General features: G+C 37.9%; 1 protein-coding gene across 4 annotated transcripts in view; it reads left to right on the top strand.

Annotated features, from left to right (window-relative positions):
* Positions 1–2,348: 2,348 nt before the first annotated feature.
* The window catches only part of UNC79 (unc-79 subunit of NALCN channel complex), a 209,195-nt gene continuing 193,564 nt past the window's right edge, over positions 2,349–17,979 (top strand). The window contains exons 1-4 of one of the 4 annotated variants that reach the window (XM_088025012.1): positions 2,349–2,505; positions 3,268–3,388; positions 10,013–10,317; positions 13,791–13,961. In XM_088025012.1, the coding sequence (XP_087881138.1) occupies positions 2,403–2,505; positions 3,268–3,388; positions 10,013–10,317; positions 13,791–13,961 (700 nt within the window). In that variant the 5' untranslated portion in view covers positions 2,349–2,402. Of the gene's footprint in view, positions 2,506–3,267; positions 3,389–10,012; positions 10,318–13,790; positions 13,962–17,979 lie in introns of those variants that run through there. The other 3 variants (XM_088025014.1, XM_028101287.2, XM_088025013.1) reach the window with 3 other exon arrangements.

Here is a 17,979-nt window from a genome sequence, read left to right as displayed (position 1 = left end):
TCCTTGCCCTCACATGGCCTTTTCTCTGTGTACACAGATCCCTGGTGTCTCTCCTGTATCCTCATGTCCTCTTCTTATAAGGGCACCAGTCACACTGGATTAGAGCCTACTCTAAGGGTCTTAATTTTGACTTAATCACCACTTTAAAGGCCTTAGCTTTTGACATTAAGCCTTCAACATATGATTTTGGGGGTGGAGGCCACAACGCAGTCCCTAACAGAGGGCTTCTGTTTTCTTAAGAGTGTAAGGAAAATAGTGGGTGTGGGGGAGTTAGAAGAAGGAGCTTACTAGAGAAATGTAGTCTGGGGGTCAATTGAGCTTGGAGATCGTTTGCTTATATCTCAATTATCTGAGCTTCTGAAGCAATATTCAGGTATATTGTTGAGTAAAGAATAAGGCCTCTGTGCTGCAGTGAGGCTGCTGGTTGCTCACATGAGCTTAGCAACCAGCCAAATGGCCATTTTGTGTGTGTGTGTGTGTGTGTGTGTGTGTGTGTGTGTACAAAGTTGAAAGGTAAATGAGTTCTATTCACATCCTTAGCACAGTTACAAATTAGTGTATGTCAGGGACCTTCCTGGATGTTCTCCGATAGTTGAAAACATGAAAGTTAAAGAAATCTACCTAAGATTTTGTTGCATTCGCCAATGTAAAAATTAGCTTGAGCATTTTTCCAACTGGTTCTAGAAGTTTTCTTTCATGATTACTCATCATGATCTTTTTTCTTCTTTCTCTCTTCCCTGTTTCCATCTTCACTCGTCAGTTATTTATTGGCCATCTAGATATCTGGCATAGGAATAAAAAAAGTCAGCAATCTAGTGTGGGAGACAGAAATGTATATAGGCAGAACCCCCTCTCCCCCCCAGCGATAAGGGGTATTATCAAAGTGATAATTCATTTGTTCATTTATCCTGCAAATATATCAAGTACCTACCAAGTGCCAGGCAGTGTGTTAGGCTTGGGATAGAGACAGGAGTCAGATATAGTTTCCGCCTTCAAGAAACTGACAACCTGGTATAGCAAACAAACAGGTAAGTAAATAAGACAATGCAATGTGACATTTGTGAAATATTAAGAGGTCTCAAAGTAGGAAGTGATTCTTATCTCTGCTCTCCCTTGCATGTTTGGATACCTGTTGAAAGGAGCCACTGCTGCATTTTAACAAAAGGAACTTTAAGAAGAACATTCATTTCACACACAGTTTTGAATGCTTGTCGTTGTTGTGTCGTGACAGTTTTGTACCTCTTGAATTATGAGCAAGCATTGAGTTTGGGATCTATGGCTTTTTTCTTCACATGAGTTTATTGTCCACAGCCTGTACCATCGACACCTTTTTTAGGTGGTGGAATGATTAATGGTATTCCTGAAATACTTGACAGAAATCTGCTGAATATTAAAGCTGGAGGAAAGTCATAGTAACAAAGCATTACTGTGATGGTGGGTGAGCAGAAAGCCTATGCTGCTTAGCGCAGATCTCAAATATCTGGGACTTGGAACTATGTATTTTAATATGGGGGTTCCCTGTAATATGATTTTTAAAAAGGTGGTGAACAGCACTGAGATAAAAAACACTGAGAAGAAAATGGGTTTTTATAAATTATGTAACTGAAACAGTTTCAAGTGTCACTTCTTTTTACCTTATCTCAGGAAAAAAGTTATTTACAACCAAATACTTTTGGGGTTCGTTGAGACAATGGATATAAACTTGTTGCTTTCTTCAGAGGTGATGTGCTATACAAACTTAAGGTATTATTATCTGGAATCTAGACTTATTTTTGTGGGGAAGTGCTAACCATATTATGGAAATAGTGCAGGTAGTAGGAGGGAGAAAAGGCAGATTTGATCAATGGTATATGTGGGATATAGAATCAATGATTAACTAGTAACAGCTGGGAATTGAGTTGCTTTGATATCAAGCAGCGAACACCCACTATCTGCATATTGACTTCATCCGAGAGTCGTATTCTAGAGTATGTCACAGTGGAAAGAGCACAGGATGGGGGCGAGGGGTATAATTTCTGACCTAGCTCTGCCATTGACAACCTGTGTGCCTCATTTTCCCCATCTTTAAAATGAAATGGTTTTGGGAAAAGGCCCCTAAGTTCCCTCTAGTTCTGATATTTCATCATTCTGTGATTCTACGTCCCACACCTGTCAAAAGCATGTGACTTTTCTTAAGTTGCTTACGCCAGCATTTCAGTTAGAATGCATCCAGGAGCTTGTTTCCATGGGCTGTTGGGAACAGCAAGATCTTGCTTCTCCAGGACTTGATATGTCTTCTGTTAACTGCTGACAGTGAGCCATACCACCTAAAAGGCTCCCTTGGTAGCCGTAAAGATTGAAAGGACAAAATGGACAGTGTTGAGAGCTCTGTGGAAGAGGAGACCTGAGAGACGGTGATCATCATGGCCCCTTGGGATTTGCAAAGAGGAATGACTAGAACTGGGCCATTCACTGCAGCCAGGTCAAAGGTCAGGTCAGGAATGTGGACAATGCTGGTGACTCCAGGTAGGTCTAGGAGGGTAAACAAGCCCATTTAGTCCCTCCTGAATCTTGAAGATCTGAGCAGCCATGCTCAGAAAAGCTATTAGGAAGTCTCCTAATTTATGAAACTCTTGGAAGAAAAATGTGACATGCATTTTTTATATTTTTATTACCACCCAATCATTATATTCTTACTTAATGCTCACCAAGTTACTCTCCTCTTAACATATTCTCACAGTTCAAACATTCATTAAACACGCTACATGCTTTTATGATCACTGATTGAGTTAAAAATCTGGTTTTGACTGATGCCATTGTGCAAGAGATTCTCTATATTTTAGGATTTTTGGAGTGTTGTTGAAAGACCTTTGAGTTTCCACCTTCAGTTTTAGTTCAGCAATCTTAAATATAATTCTCTGGTGGCAGAGATTTATATCTATTATTATTTTGCTAATAATAAGCTAGCTGGGGGGTGATTATAAAATGATTTGGAGTACTGCCTTTCTTAGTGATAAAAAAAGTAATAGATAATTTGTGAATAGGATATTAAGCCAGATAACTCAAAAAGTTTTGTGTGCTTAATACAATGATAAGAAATTAAAGGTCTTTTAAATGGTTTCTATCATGGAATTCCAGTAAAAATTTAACATATTTTCCATAAAATATTAATTAAATTCCTGTATCTAATCATTAAAAAAAATCAACAAACTGTGTACCTAATACATATTACAAGATGATTTTCCTTTCTTTTTTTTTTTTGTTTTGTTTTGTTTTGCTTTTATCTAGTTGCTTCCAAGATCCGGTACTTACAGGAATATCATAACCGGGTTCTTCACAACATTTATCCTGTACCTTCAGGGACAGATATTGCAAACACCCTGAAATACTTTTCTCAGACCTTGTTAAGGTAAGCTTTAAAATATCCTCTACTTCGAAAGAATTATTAGGTAGTACTGCTGAATTGGTTGGGACCTAAACTTTTATCGAACTCAAAGTTTTGAAGGGCCTTCTGTTTTCTTGTGCTCTGCCAGAAGAGTCTGGACTCAGGTTCTCTGGGTGTATATAGCAGATCAGATCACAGGCCTAACTGGAAAAAAAAACATTGGTTTCATGGCTACAGTCTGCTTTCCCTCATTTTACATCCTCTCAAGAGATTTGTACAGTGATAAAAGGTTCATGTCACGCACTAACGTAGAGTGGGGTGGGAAGGAGAATTTATGTTGCTAAAATTAAGAATAGGAGACAGTCTTCAAGAAAATCAGAATTAAGTAGCGTTTTAGGTTCATCTGTAGTATTGTAGTATTTCCTATTTCTTGAAGTACGATCTATGGGAATAACCATCTGTGCCACTTCAAGTGTTCAACATGCTTGACAATTGATGTGGACACTCTGTGTGGGACAAGGATAGGAAAACACATCCTGGCCGCTTTGACTGTGACACAGAGATGGGAGGCAACTATCTCCTTCACAGTTCTCATTAGGAATAACAAGTGGATGGAGGGGAGCCACTCAGGTGTTTGGGAAATCACAGCGAAGAAGGGAGGGGAGCACTTCCCTTTCCATTAAATTCTAAGGCTCGATCTCTCCATTAGTGACCATGATCTTCGCGCTCCAGATCTGATTTTTGGAAACACAAAAATTGACTTGCTTCTGTTTCTTTTAGCAACATTTTTGTGAGATAGGGATTCAGGACAGAACACCAGTGGGGAATGAGGGGCATGGCCCTGGTGGTCCTGGAGGTCCCAGCGGACTGAGGCTCAGCCTTGGGCTTTGCAGAAAGAAGCTTCATACCATCAAGTCAGCTACTGATCTTCTGCAGCCCTGCTCTTTGTTCTTCTTCTTCTTTGGAATACCTTATATTCTTTAGAACCCTTGGTGTTCCTGTTCTCTTTCAAAGGGATTCTGTTTATCAGATTCATGGATTTCATACTTGCCCACTAAGTCGAGGACCTTGTTAGGGACGATTTCCCTTCTTTTCAAATTGCAGGGGAAAGCATTTGTTCGGTTTTCATAGTGATAATCTGCTTAAGTATATACACCAAGCGTCTGACTCTGCTCTTTTGAATTCTCCTTTTTGTCATTGAGGTCAGGGTTCTCAATGGCAGGTGCTTTCTTTTATCACAAATTCTGGGAGTTTGCAAAGTGAGAGCCATTTTTTAGTAGGAAGCAAAGTCTGAATTCACTTTGCAAAGAAATTGAGGTTCCCATTGGCACTTTGAAGCCTACTGCTTAAGTCTTTGTCATTGTGTCAGAAGGTTGGGAAATTTGGGATACTGAAGTCATGTTTGCAGGACATGAAGTTTCCATTTTCTTGAGTGATGGATCATTAGGATATGATCATGGGTGATAACATTTTAATGGTAACACTGATGTTAAGGTAGTTTGTTCAAGTAGCTGTTGGAGAAGATTCTATGCAATTGAGCCGAGTCTATTTTCAAAGGGAGACCGCATCAGCAGCTACTCCTAATGGTAATAGTAACAAAATAGCTGCCATTATCATCATTGTCATAGCCATAGTGTGTGATAATACCAGTAATTATAGGTGTTAAGCACTGTTCTAAGTGCTTTACATGTCATCTCATATAATCCTTTATAATAATTCTATGAAATGAGTGTAGTCTTACGCCCACTTTACAAATAACGAAACTAAAGCATAGAGTGGTTTAATAAACTGCTCAAAGGTACATATCTAGTAAGTGTTGGAACCAGCATTGGACCCTGGTGGTCCTCATCCACAGAACACACACTCAATAATTACACGACACTGCCTCTCCCTAGTACTACTAGTTATCATGGTTTAGAGACACTTCTCTTCATAAAAACTTGGGTTTGGCCTTTGGGAATACCAGCATCCATTCTGAGTCCATAGCCTAGTTTCGGCTGTCCTTGAGATTGAGGGAGGAAAGGAAGTGCTTCCTGCAAAGACTTGCCAACTTTTTGGAAGTTAAACTGAGCTATACTTGAAGTGATGTGGACAGTATTTCAATTCCCAGATGTTTTAGCTCTTTCTCTCACTTAGCAATTTGTTGTGGATAGCAGCAGGTCAGAGCAGAGTTGACAGCCTATAGGACACACTCACATGTAGTGGGAGGAAGAGTGAAAACCCTAAGCAGGGTAACTTGTCATGGGTTGGACTTTAGTACTTATAGGTTCAACTCTTGGGCTGAACCCAATGCAGTTTCTTTCTTCTCTTTGCCTACCTCAGCATTAACAACAACAACAACAACAACAACAACAACAACAACAACAAAAAGCAACTCAAAACTCTTTTGTTTCTTTTGCTTACTGGAAATAATAGAACTTAAAACTCTTGTCCCACATATTGGACCAAGTTATGATAGACTACCTTCACTGGTGGTATATATATCCATACCAGTCATATTTATATTTCTTCATTTTATTTACATTATTAGTTCAAGACAAATGAGATGGTTTGGGTATTTGGTGTAGTAAGATGTTCTACTCACTAACAAGATGGTTCCCTTTGCATTTTTGACGATTTTTACATTCGGAAACACTTCTAGCCTTCAGAATCCAGATTCTTGGAAAGAAACACGAAGAAAGAATTAGAGATGAATTCTCACAGAGTAACTCTGTCTTTCTGTTTGGATAGTCTCAGGGAAGTCAGAATTATTATTATTTTGATTAAAATCTGCAACCCGAAGTACCAGCTGCTTCATTTGAGTCAGGATTGCATTTTTAGAGTAATAGTCCTGTGGTTTTCATGCATGGCACGTAACTCTCACTGATTTCAATAGAGTTTTGTACATATTCCCAAAGGCAGAGATTAGCCTAGGTGTTTAACTTCAATTAATTTAATGCACGGGAGAGGAGAGATTATGTTACCCTAATTGATTGTGTCAGCATTGAATAGTCCACATATGTCCACTTAGCTCTTAATTAGACTCATATTAAAGTTCGTGGGGTTTAGTTGGGAGAAGGTAAGTCCTGTGCTTTATCCATCTTACTAGCAGAGTTTGGTCCTCAGAAGAGGGTCAACAAATGTTTGTTGAACTGAGTTGACTTTGGTCCAAATTTCGTCCATTGTAGCTATCCCTCTAGAGCATTTACTTCACCTACCAGTGACCTGGCCTACAGGGTAAAATTCTGTCTGAGTGCTGGGTTGGACTCATGTTCATTTAGCAGGGACCTAAGTATGGGAACAGACACACACTTTACACACAACTTCAGAGTTTAGTTTTTTGTTTGCTTTTATTATTAGAAGGACCTATGAAGATCGTCTGCTTTAATCCCCCCTCACTACAGAGGAGTCTGTCCATTTTACATTGGAAACATTCTGGGGCCATATTTAAAATCTAAGGTTTTTTTTAAGGATCTTGTCTCTTACCTGGCAGAATATTTGAAGGTTTCCAGTCTTTCTATGTCATACGGTCTTTTGGAATTCCTTCCCCCAGATCTCTCTGCTGCTGCCATTCAAGCTGCTAGCACATAAAATCTTTTTAAAAATCATTAAGTTTGGGGAAAGCTACTTGCCGCTAACTCTTTAGAAAATGTTTCATATGTTTTGAAAAGGGATTCTGGTCTCAGTTCAAAAATCTTAATTGAATTGTAATTTTTAATTGCTTGGGAAGAAAACATAGACCTTCCAATTATTGATTTGAGGTCCACAGAGTAGCTTTAGAGCATAGCATGGTCAAGTAAATTTTGCTGACGGTAGAGAGATTCAACTCAAATGTCAAAATTCATAATCTTATAGAAAGTTTATTTGATATATTAATTTTCTGTGCTATAAATACCTCAGGGCAACTTCTCATCTTTCTCCATACCCACAGGGGTCTTCTTCTCTTGGTTCCTCTTGATGTTGGAAGTAAATGTTTGATATAAAGAGGATCTCAGGAGGGAAAAGGAAAGATGAAAAGTTGGTTGCTGGGTCAAACTCTTCTGAGCAGGGCATTCTTCATATTCTTTTTGGTTGGGTGTACAGACCTCTGGGGAAGAACTTTAGTTGGGGTAGATGGTTTTATCATTCCCAAGTTAGACAGTTTGGTTGGGGAAATAAGTTTTTTTTTTTCTGAATAAACTTCACAAAACATCATAAAATCACAATGCATTGTACATTAATTCATGAGCCCTTCTTTAGTTTTTCCACAAATGAAAACATTTCCTTACATTGAAACATGAATGGTAATTTAAAACTGGTTTCATGGATAACTCATCTTCAGCCATTTTTTTCTCAACTTCACCTACTTATTAAATCTAGAGGCAGTGAGAGAGAAGTTTTACTGTTTCAATGCTGACATTCTCCCTCCCTGCATGTATGAACTTGTGCTGCTATCATTTGGGAACCCCACGTATACAGGAAGGGAAAAATACCAAAACAGAGTCTCTGAAGTTTATTTGACGAGTGTCTGTTAAATTATATCAAACTTTGGAACAATACTAAAGTATACTTGAAAAAAAAATAATGTGCTATATTTCCCCCACCAAGGAAAAATCTGATGACAGAACTGTACTTAATTTAAAGGACAGCATTAATATATGATATATAGCTGATTTTATTCTTTAAGGCAAATGTTGTTTTTCTGTATCACTTCTATAAGATCCGCATCTTGTAATTTTGAAATGATGCTGGTAGTAGGCTAACTTAGGGCTGAAGTTCGGGAAGTAATATTTCTGACTTACATCTGTTGTGATTCTAAAGGAATTTTCAGTGGGATAGAATCCTATAGGATTAAAACAGATTTTTGGTGACTGGGCTTATCAAGAATATAACATTTAAAGGTGGTACTTTTAGGAGTAATCAAGTTATATGAGGAAAGTATAAAGTCTGATGGAAAATCTGATGGTACTGGAATGTTGATATTATCCCATTGTAAATTATAAGCTTACTTTAAGTTAAATACATCACACACAAAAAAAGGTAAATTTAATCCCTTTAAAAGTTAAAAAAATTACACTAAATCTTAAGTTATTTCTTGCTAAGAAGTATTACATAACTATTCTGAAATTATCTTTATTATTATTAATTGTTTTTCCCTGGACATTGGGTAACAGAAGACAAAGGAAATCGAGGTAAATTAGGCACATGGAAAATAAAAAGCATGTAGTCATTTTTCTTACAGTTGTAACATATTTTGCACTAAGAGTAAATAGAAATAAATGTAAATTTGAAATAGCAAGCATGCTTGACACTAACCAGTTCTTCACACTACTGTGAAATGGTAAATGTAATACCATTAACTAAGAACTTAGTGATGTTTGATGGACAGAGTTAAATGTAAAACGAGGTTATTTTTATGTAATGAAACATTTATAAATTGTTATCTATTTTGATTAACATATAAGTGTACTATATAAAAGCACTTTGTAAGTGCAGCAGATACTATCATTATAATGTATAGCTATTGTCTTTAATGATAAATAGTATAACTTAACTTAAAAAACCTAAACATCTGGCCAAAGCAGTCATTTCTTCTATTTTTAAATGAACAACTCTTCTGCTTTATTGCTTTTACTAAAAGGTTTTCATTTAAAAAGGAACGCTAAAAGAAAGCCAGTTTATTTCTAGAGTTTATTTTTATTCCCATTAAACTTTTTTTTAACTTTCTAAATTATCTTTCCTTTAGTGTTTAGTGAGTTTTGTTGAATAATAACGTAAGTAGCAGCAGTAACATGAGATCTTATTGTATGATGTGCAGCTATATGACAGATACTGCTTGCCTAGTCTTTAGAATTTTGAAGGTAACTATTTAATAAACCACTGTTTGTATTCGTAGAATAAAATGTTTCCTCCCCAACATGCAAAATTTAAAAAAAACACACATAAATAACCATTATCATTAGTTCACAAACATATGCTACAGACCATCTACTATATATTATTTTATAGCTTTTCCAATGTAGTTTAGCTAACATTTTAGAAATATGTATTATTTCTAAATTCATATGCCTGTTTAAACTTCATTATCTCAAATGATACTGACAGAATGTCATGAAACAGTATCATAATATACATATAGACATTATTTTGATGCAATAAACATGTGATTTTTAAGACTTTCTTAATAAACACACATGTTTATTCTTTGCTAAAACATGTTTCTGCAAGTGCCATACCTATATTTTGCAGGTTTTTACTTACCCAATTAAGACAGTCTTGCTGAAAACTTCCTTTGCTTTGAAAGTTCATCTTAATTAGTAATAGAAGCCCTAACTCATTAGATGAAGCCACTGGTTTTCCTTTGAGGAAACCTCTCCTTCACCAAATTGATAAACTGTAAAACATGGGTTTGGCACTGAAACATGCATTTTTATATTTTTGCTCCTTACTAACCAGATAACACATGAGATGCAATGCAACTTCCACAAAAGAAACCTTGCGTTATTGGTTATCTCTGTGAGCATGAAGCTATGTGCCCCATATTCGATTTGTAGACACTGCTGGCGTAGCGATTGCATCTTATGTGGGATATATCTGGAGTTTTATTATTTGTTTTAGAGTGTCATTTCAATGTAATGTGCTGTTCTTTGTGTCTTTGTTGTCTCTTTTTTTTCCTTGTCCCCCCAACAGCATTTTGTCCCGCACAGGGAAGAAGGAAAACCAAGATGCCTCCAATTTGACAGTGCCCATGACCATGTGTCTTTTTCCTGTGCCATTCCCACTCACCCCATCTCTAAGACCGCAGGTCAGTTCCATCAACCCTACTGTTACTCGCTCCCTCCTTTACAGCGTCCTGCGAGATGCTCCCTCTGAACGTGGCCTGCAAAGTCGTGATGCTCACTTGTCAGACTACCCTTCTTTGGACTATCAAGGCCTCTACGTGACTTTGGTGACTCTCCTGGATCTAGTTCCTTTACTACAGCATGGCCAACACGGTGAGCATTTAATCAGAACCTTTGAGAATGTCCATGTATGTTTATGGATGCTGGAGACTTGCTATTGGAATAAATTGCTTGAAAGGTCTTTGTGTGGCTAAAGCCTTTCTTACACAGAAACTTAATTATGGTGTTTCCCATCCTGTCATTTTGTTGTTGTTGTTGTTCTTTTATGGCCAGAGGGATGTTATCCAGGTGGGCCTACATTTGGGGGGAATGGGCTGGAGAGAGGAGTCAGGCTCTGACAGAAATTGACCTCTTCTCTCCTGATCTGCTTGTCATGGAGAGTCTTGAAATTATGACCTGTGGGCTAAGATTTAGAAACTTGCCCCCCGCCCACCAAGAAATGTAAGAAGTAGAGTCTGAAGAGCAGGTCAAATCCACTGACAAATTCTGTGATTTATGGCGCGGGGCAAATCACAGAATCTCCCTGGGACTTACTTTTCCTGTCTTTTAAACCCAGGATGTTCGATAAGGAGAAATCTCTAAGAATTCTTCCAAATTTCACTAACCATCAATAGTTATTACAAAACATGGCCATTGGTAGAGTGTGTAGTGATGCTCTAAGCTGTATATGGTATCTACTATACAGTATTAGGGTGTTTCTATTAAGAGCATGCTTCTTTTCTTAATGCTTTCCCTTTTTACAGTGTGTTTTAGTCAATTTCATTATCTTACTTGCTTACCAGATTCTTCTAACCCATAAAAAGGAGTGCAATAATATAATAATATCTCTTGCTTAACTATTCAGTATTATATTTTTGAGAATCACATGGAAAACCCATGCAATAAGAGAAGGGATTTTTGCAGAGAATGAATGTTTAAAACATCAGTTGTTTTAACTTTAAAGCACTGATAATTTGGTCTCTGGAAATATAATAACCAAAGATTCACTGTATTGAAAAATTGGAATTTGGGAAGCGGGTGGGTCATGGCGGTTATTTTACCTTTGAGTTGGGGCTGACTCTTCTAAGAGAATACTTAGTGCTTTATTTAGTAAGATGTGTTCCTAATGAAAAAATTAAAAAAAAATCTACTTCCATAAAAATGATGAAATAATGAATATTGAATTTGTTTCTTCTTATATTTACAGTTCTGTAATTGTAGTGAATATTAAAAAATGGAGATTTGTAAATTTGCCTGTTGTATCATTTTGTAGCCGTTTAAGCCTGGTCACTTTTACTGGGATCCCATTCCCACTCAGAACTTAAAGGAGACGACTCTTTGAATATAAGACTGGCATAGCCTACCGTGGTGGTGCTGATGGTGGGCTCGTCAGTACCTTTCCTTTGTGACAATCAGTCCTGAGGTTACTGTAGACTTGCCTGGTCCTGGGATGAGCCACTGTGTGAGAGCCCCTGGATTAAGATAAAAGTATTCGGTTTGGTAACTCACAACCCATTTAACTGCGATTAATATGTTAAATTATGACGATTTCAGGGGGCGTGATTTATATATTTGCTTTTTAAAAAAATTTTATTTTATTATGTTAATCGCCATACATTACATCATTAGTTTTTGATGTAGTATTCCACGATTCATTGTTTGCGTATAACACCCAGTGCTCCATTCAATACGTGCCTTTTTTAATACGCATCACCAGGCTGACCCATCCTCCCACCTCCCTCCCCTCTAGAACCCTCAGTTTGTTTCTCAGAGTCCATAGTCTCTCATGGTTCATCTCCCCCTCCGATTTCCCCCTCTTCATTTTTCCCTTCCTACTATCTTCTTTTTTTTAACATAAAATATTTGTATATTTGCTTTTATTCCCACAACTATGTTGTGACTTTACTCTTCACTCTTATCTATACACTGTGTTCTTGTTCTGCATAACAGAGCTTAGAAGAGAGGAAAAACATCATTAGACTACTCCTTAGGGGTTAAAAAGCAGTATAGCAGTGTTTCTCGACCAAGTCAGAATCCCTGAGGGAGATTGAGATTTTCAGTGAGCTCTCTGGGTGATTCTTTTGTATCCTGACTTTGAGAACCACTGCCCTAGGGCTGGAGGCTGTGTCCTCGGGGGTGGGGGGGTGGGGTGGTGGTGGGGGGGGGGTGGGGGGAATGTGGGGCACTGGCGAGGGCTGCATTCTTGTCACAGTTCAGGTACCACCTGTCAGGTGATCTTGGGCAATCACTTTCCTTCTCCGGGCCTTGGTTTCTTCATTTGAAAAATATTCCAGGTTGGCTCTCAGGCCCCTTTCAGCACTAATGTCCTGTAATGAGACTGCAGTGCGGCCGGGGTGTCTTTGATGCACAGCCTCAGTTCATTCTTAGTAAAACACCTGTGAAGTTTACGTCTCATCACCTTGAGCCCAAGGTTGACTGACCCTCACTCGCCAGGGTGCCCTGTGGCCTCATCCTCTCTGTTGTCAGTCGATGTGCTTGTTGAGATGGCATATTAATTCTAATCAGAAATAACATCCGGCATCAGAATTGCACGAAGAAGGTAAAGCTGCTGCAAAAACAACAAATCTAGTAATTTTCTTTTAGAATGGATAAGAAGGTGATCAAAGTCTTCATTGTCAAGTCTTGACTGATTACCCATCTACTGGGAGGTCCAGAAATATCAAACGATATATTCAGTATAATGGGATTTGGTATACATGCATTCTAAAGCTAACTAGTTATGCTTTTTTTTTTTTTTTTTGGTGAATGTCCTCTATTTTTACTCCTTGTGCAGGTAATAACAGTAACATTATTCATGTTAATAATAACGGCTAATATTTGTGAAGCACACATTATGTGCTGTGTTAAAACACTCTATATTAATCTCATTTAAGCCTCCTAACAGTCCTTCTAGAAGTGAGGTAGGTACTGTTCTTATCCCCCTTTAAAAGTGTTGGTGGGAAGATTATCATTAGGTGGCACATCCTTCCATGATAATTCGTAACAAAATGCACAGGGTCACGGAGCGTCATTTACAGCTTCCTTTTGGCTGCTCTGCTGGAAGACACACGTTACCCCATTGCCCAAGACTCCAGATGTAGGAAGATTGTGTTTTGGTTGATGGAGCAGAGATAGCCTGGTTTCATTTCCAGTCTTGCCCTTGACTTTCATAAACTTCCAGTGGGAAAAAATTTAATGGCTTTTTGCCACAGTTATCTTGTGTAAAATGTAATGGAGGTAAGAACGCTAGAGGATATTTCAGGATTCATGATCACATGGAAAGTGCCTTTAGTTTTTGAAAGCCAGGAATAATATGAATACCAAGTATTACTGAAGATTGATAAAGGGGTGAGGTAAAGCTCATGAAATAGGTATTTATCTTTCTTAATGCAGTCATCCATCAGCCATTTATTGAATAAACCCTGTGTATGTACTTTACGGAACATTATGTTTCAGAGGTCTTAATAGGAAGGGAGCAATAGCTGGTTATAATTTAAGCTAGTTCGTAAGATCTTAAAATGTAGAATTAACATATTTTGTTAAGTGGCAAAATATTCAGTGACTGATTACTCATTTTTGTTTTGTAGATCTTGGACAGTCGATATTTTATACAACTACATGTTTGCTACCCTTTCTCAATGATGATATTCTGAGTACTTTGCCCTACACGATGATATCAACATTAGCTACCTTTCCTCCATTTCTGCACAAGGATATTATTGAATATCTTAGCACATCTTTTCTACCAATGGCTATATGTAAGTTCAATCTTACCTAATACTAGATTCTTTTAATGCATTGTACGAATGGAAATTGCTTTTGCTGTTTTAGGCTGTAGATTTTCAAGATTATAATGGAATCACTTGCTGGTATCCAGGTGCTATGATTTAAATTGTCATTTCAGCATGATTATTATGGTGAGAATCAAAGAAATGAATGATGATTATACCTTGGAATTGTTTTATTTGCATAATTTGGTCTTATAGAAGAGGAAGAAAACATATCAAGGCACAGTCTCTATTACCTACATCGAAATTATGGTATTTTTTGTTACTTAAGAAAAAAAGGTGGAGAGAGTGTTGCCTCAAGTATAGAAATTCTCATCTTTTGCATCTGAAGGCAGAAAAGTGTGATAGGAAGAGGAACAGACCGAGTGAGGATATACAGATCCCAGTTTCAGCTCTGCTCCATCCATAAATGAGCTGTGTGGTGTCAGGCATCTCACATGGGTGAGTGGAATGATGCCAGCATTAGCTTCCCCTCACAGGGATGTTGTGATGATGAAATGAGTCAAAATGTATGAAAACACTTTGAAAGAAGCTAAGGCTTGTGACCCATGTACTAGGGTTTTGTTATAAATGTTGAGCTGATTTGAATTCTATTTCACTTTTATAGACTTAAGTCTTATAGGCTTTCTGGACATGAGCAAAGAGAAAAAACAGGTTGGGTCGTGGTCTTTGTGACCAAAATCCTTCTAAAGTATTTTTTAAAGAAATCGATTATGAATCCCTCTATGTTTCAGTGGGTAACCCGAAAAGATGGTGGATTTAGGAGTCAAACAGATCTAGATTCACATCAACAGCTCTGCTACCAAACCAGCTGTGTGGCCCTAGGCAAGTTACCCAACAGTTCTGTTTCTTCCCTGTAAAATGAGAAGAATAATCCTAGCTGCCTGGGTGGTTGGGATACCTGAGCTGATTCACCCGGAGCACAGTGCCAGGTGTTGACCAAGTGTTAGTTTACATCTCTCCTTCCCTCAGCTCTTGTTTCCTTTAAATAACTTTATTGGTCACATTCCATTCCTAATGATCATTTCTCACCATTTTAATGTTATGTCCTTCTGATCTTATTTAAGTTGTTGCTTGTTGCTTGGAATAATAATTGGTAAACATATGTACCTTTAAGCTCCATTACTTGCTTTATAGTTAAGCTTAATTTTAGCTCTGGAATTGTAATTTTCATGTCTTTTCAGCAAAGAGTCTGACTGCTACCTAAATTATATAGCAATTCAAAAGAATTAGCAGACTGATTATATGGTTCAAGTAATAGAATATTTGATCATTCTCTCTTTTTTTTGTTCTGTGTAACCTGACAAGCACTTTGTTTATGGATACGGATCTCAGAATTGTATAGTTGTGTTTGCTGTTAAATTTAGGCATAGGAATCCTTGTTTTTATTTATTTATTCATTCATTCATTTATTTTAAATTATGTTAGTCACCATACAGTACATCATTAGTTTTTGATGTAGAGTTCCATGATTCATTAAAGAATTACGTGTGAGGTGCATCTTTGTCATCATAAATCTAATTCACTGTACCCTCCTTCTTAGGAATAAGTTAATAGTTTAGGGAGAGGCGTTGAATATATCAGGCCCCTGCAGTTATGCCTCACACTGATCAAGCATTGTGATCGCTGGTTAGTTGTTTCTTCATTCTTTTTTTTTTTTTTTTAGTATTTTTTATTTATTTTTGACAGAAAGAGACAAAGTGAGAGAGGAAACACAGGCGGGGGGAGTGGGAAAGGGAGAAGCAGGCTTCCCGCTGAGCAGGGAGCCTGATGCTGGACTTGATCCCAGGACCCTGAGATCATGACCTGAGCTGAAGGCAGATGCTTAACGACTGAGCCACGTAGGCGTCCCTGTTTCTTCATCCTTAATCCTCATTAATTTCTACTTAATTAGAAGCACAGACCCCCAAAACATGCCTTATAGTCACATTAGAATCCTTATTACATCTGTGTGAATTTTAATACTTAATTAGTAGAGTGACTTGGTGCTCATTTAAATTATGAACAAGCTGTTTATGTCTCTGGGACTCCATTGTTTTGTCAGCTGTAAAGGAGGGGTTTGGAAAACATGTTCCATCTTGAAGATTATTTCTGGCTTAATAATTCTAGGTGAAAAAACATCAATCTTATTTTATGTAAGAGGCACATACCTTCCTCTAACCCAGTTGTTGATCCAGTTCATTTATCTCGTCGCTCTGGTTTCAGTTTCTTTTTTTTAAGATTTTATTTATTTGAGAGAGAGAGAGAGAGAGAGAGTACGAGGGGGGGAGGGTCAGAGGGAGAAGCAGACTCGCCCCCCCACCCCGAGACCACCCTCCCCCCGAATGTGGGACTCGATCCCGGGACTCCAGGATCGTGACCTGAGCCGGAGGCAGTCGCTTAACCAACTGAGCCACCCAGGCGCCCTGGTTTCAATTTCTTACTCCTGACTTCCGCTTCTTGTTACCATGCCCGTGGGTTGGGGAGTAGCCAGTTTTTGTCACCTTTAAATCTCTGAAAGTAAATGGTAGTAATACCCTTTAAAGGCACATTCTATTAAACGATTCAGGTGTTTCTCTTGTATTTGTTTTTTTGCAAAGACACAGATCCAAAGAGAGAGGGGAGTGGGTTCCAGATTAATCACGTGAAAACGAACAGACGTGAGAATGTGTCTGTTGCCTGCATCCATGTTGTTTCTGTCTTTGGAAGTTGCTTCAGTGTCTAGAAATTCTGACCCAAATGAGAGAGAGGGGAGCATTTAACTTCTTCCAGGATGTTTTTATTTCAGGACTGAGAGGTTAGGATGAAGGAGGTTGCTTTTTCCAAGTACTTGACAAAAGTCGTCAAGACAAGAAGGCTTTTCTCTCCTTGGTGTGGTGTTTGCAAGGTGAAATGTAAAATGTGGACAGTTTTTAAATGTTTGTATCATTAAGAATCTAGAATATGAAGCTCTGAGCTCTGAAGTGGATCAAATGAAGCATCCCAGCTCTGTCAGTGTAAGGGCTCTGCATGTTTATCACTTAGACCTTTCCCGTCATTGTTGTCAATAAACCAAGGGGCGCCTGGATGGCTCAGTTGGTTAAGCAACTGCCTTCGGCTCAGGTCATCATCCTGGAGTCCCAGGATTGAGCCCCACATCGAGCCCCACATTGGGCTCCCTGCTCAGCAGGGAGTCTGCTTCTCCCTCTGACCCTCCCCCTTCTTGGGTTCTCTCTCTCATTCTCTCTCTCTCTCAAATAAATAAATAAAAAATCTTTAAAAAAAATAAAAAATAAACCGAGTACCGTGCCTTTATTTTAAATAACTCCTTTTGAGGTGCTGCAGAGAAAACTGCAATTTATTATCAAAATTTCCTTTGACATAACCTTTGCTTTTTAACTCCTTCCATAAATAAGATACACTTCTTTGTATTCCAAGTGTGTGCAGTAGGCTTTGTTTATTAAAAAAAAAATATATGAAAGAATTACTAAGAATTGAAAAAATCATTAGTATTTCACCATGGAAACCTTTTTTTCCAATAGGGGATTTGTGATTTGTGGACCAAATTAAAATATGGATGTTGGGCAGATGATAGGGATGTTGGCAGAGAAGAGAAAAGCAGATCCCAAATTAACATTAATTGATGTAGGCTATATTATTTCAGTGATATCAATGAGCAATGATATCAGTAAAAGACCCTTCTAGTGCATCTTGGTAGCCCAGACTGTGCAGTCTCATGCAACTTAAATTTCCTCAAAAAGTCATTTGCCCTTAGGAAAAATAAATGTTCATTCAGATCTTTGCATTGGACTTCAAAGCAATCCTGTGGTTTAATTGAATATCTGGTTCTAGACCATTGGCCCTGGATCATTTTTGTTCTACTACTACTATAGAGGATGCGTGTGATGTTTCTATGATCCTCCAAAAACTAATAAATATATAGGAAAAAAGACAGAACCCAACACAACGTATTGATGACATTTTAATAGTCTTCTATATATGAAACCTGTTTTATTAGATAATGATCCTT

This window comes from Eumetopias jubatus, unplaced genomic scaffold, assembly GCF_037043125.1.
Source record: "Eumetopias jubatus isolate StellerSeaLion01/CBP00866 unplaced genomic scaffold, mEumJub1_p1.0 scaffold_7, whole genome shotgun sequence".
Taxonomy (NCBI): Eukaryota; Metazoa; Chordata; class Mammalia; order Carnivora; family Otariidae; genus Eumetopias; species Eumetopias jubatus.
This window is presented reverse-complemented; position numbering and strand designations above follow the sequence as displayed.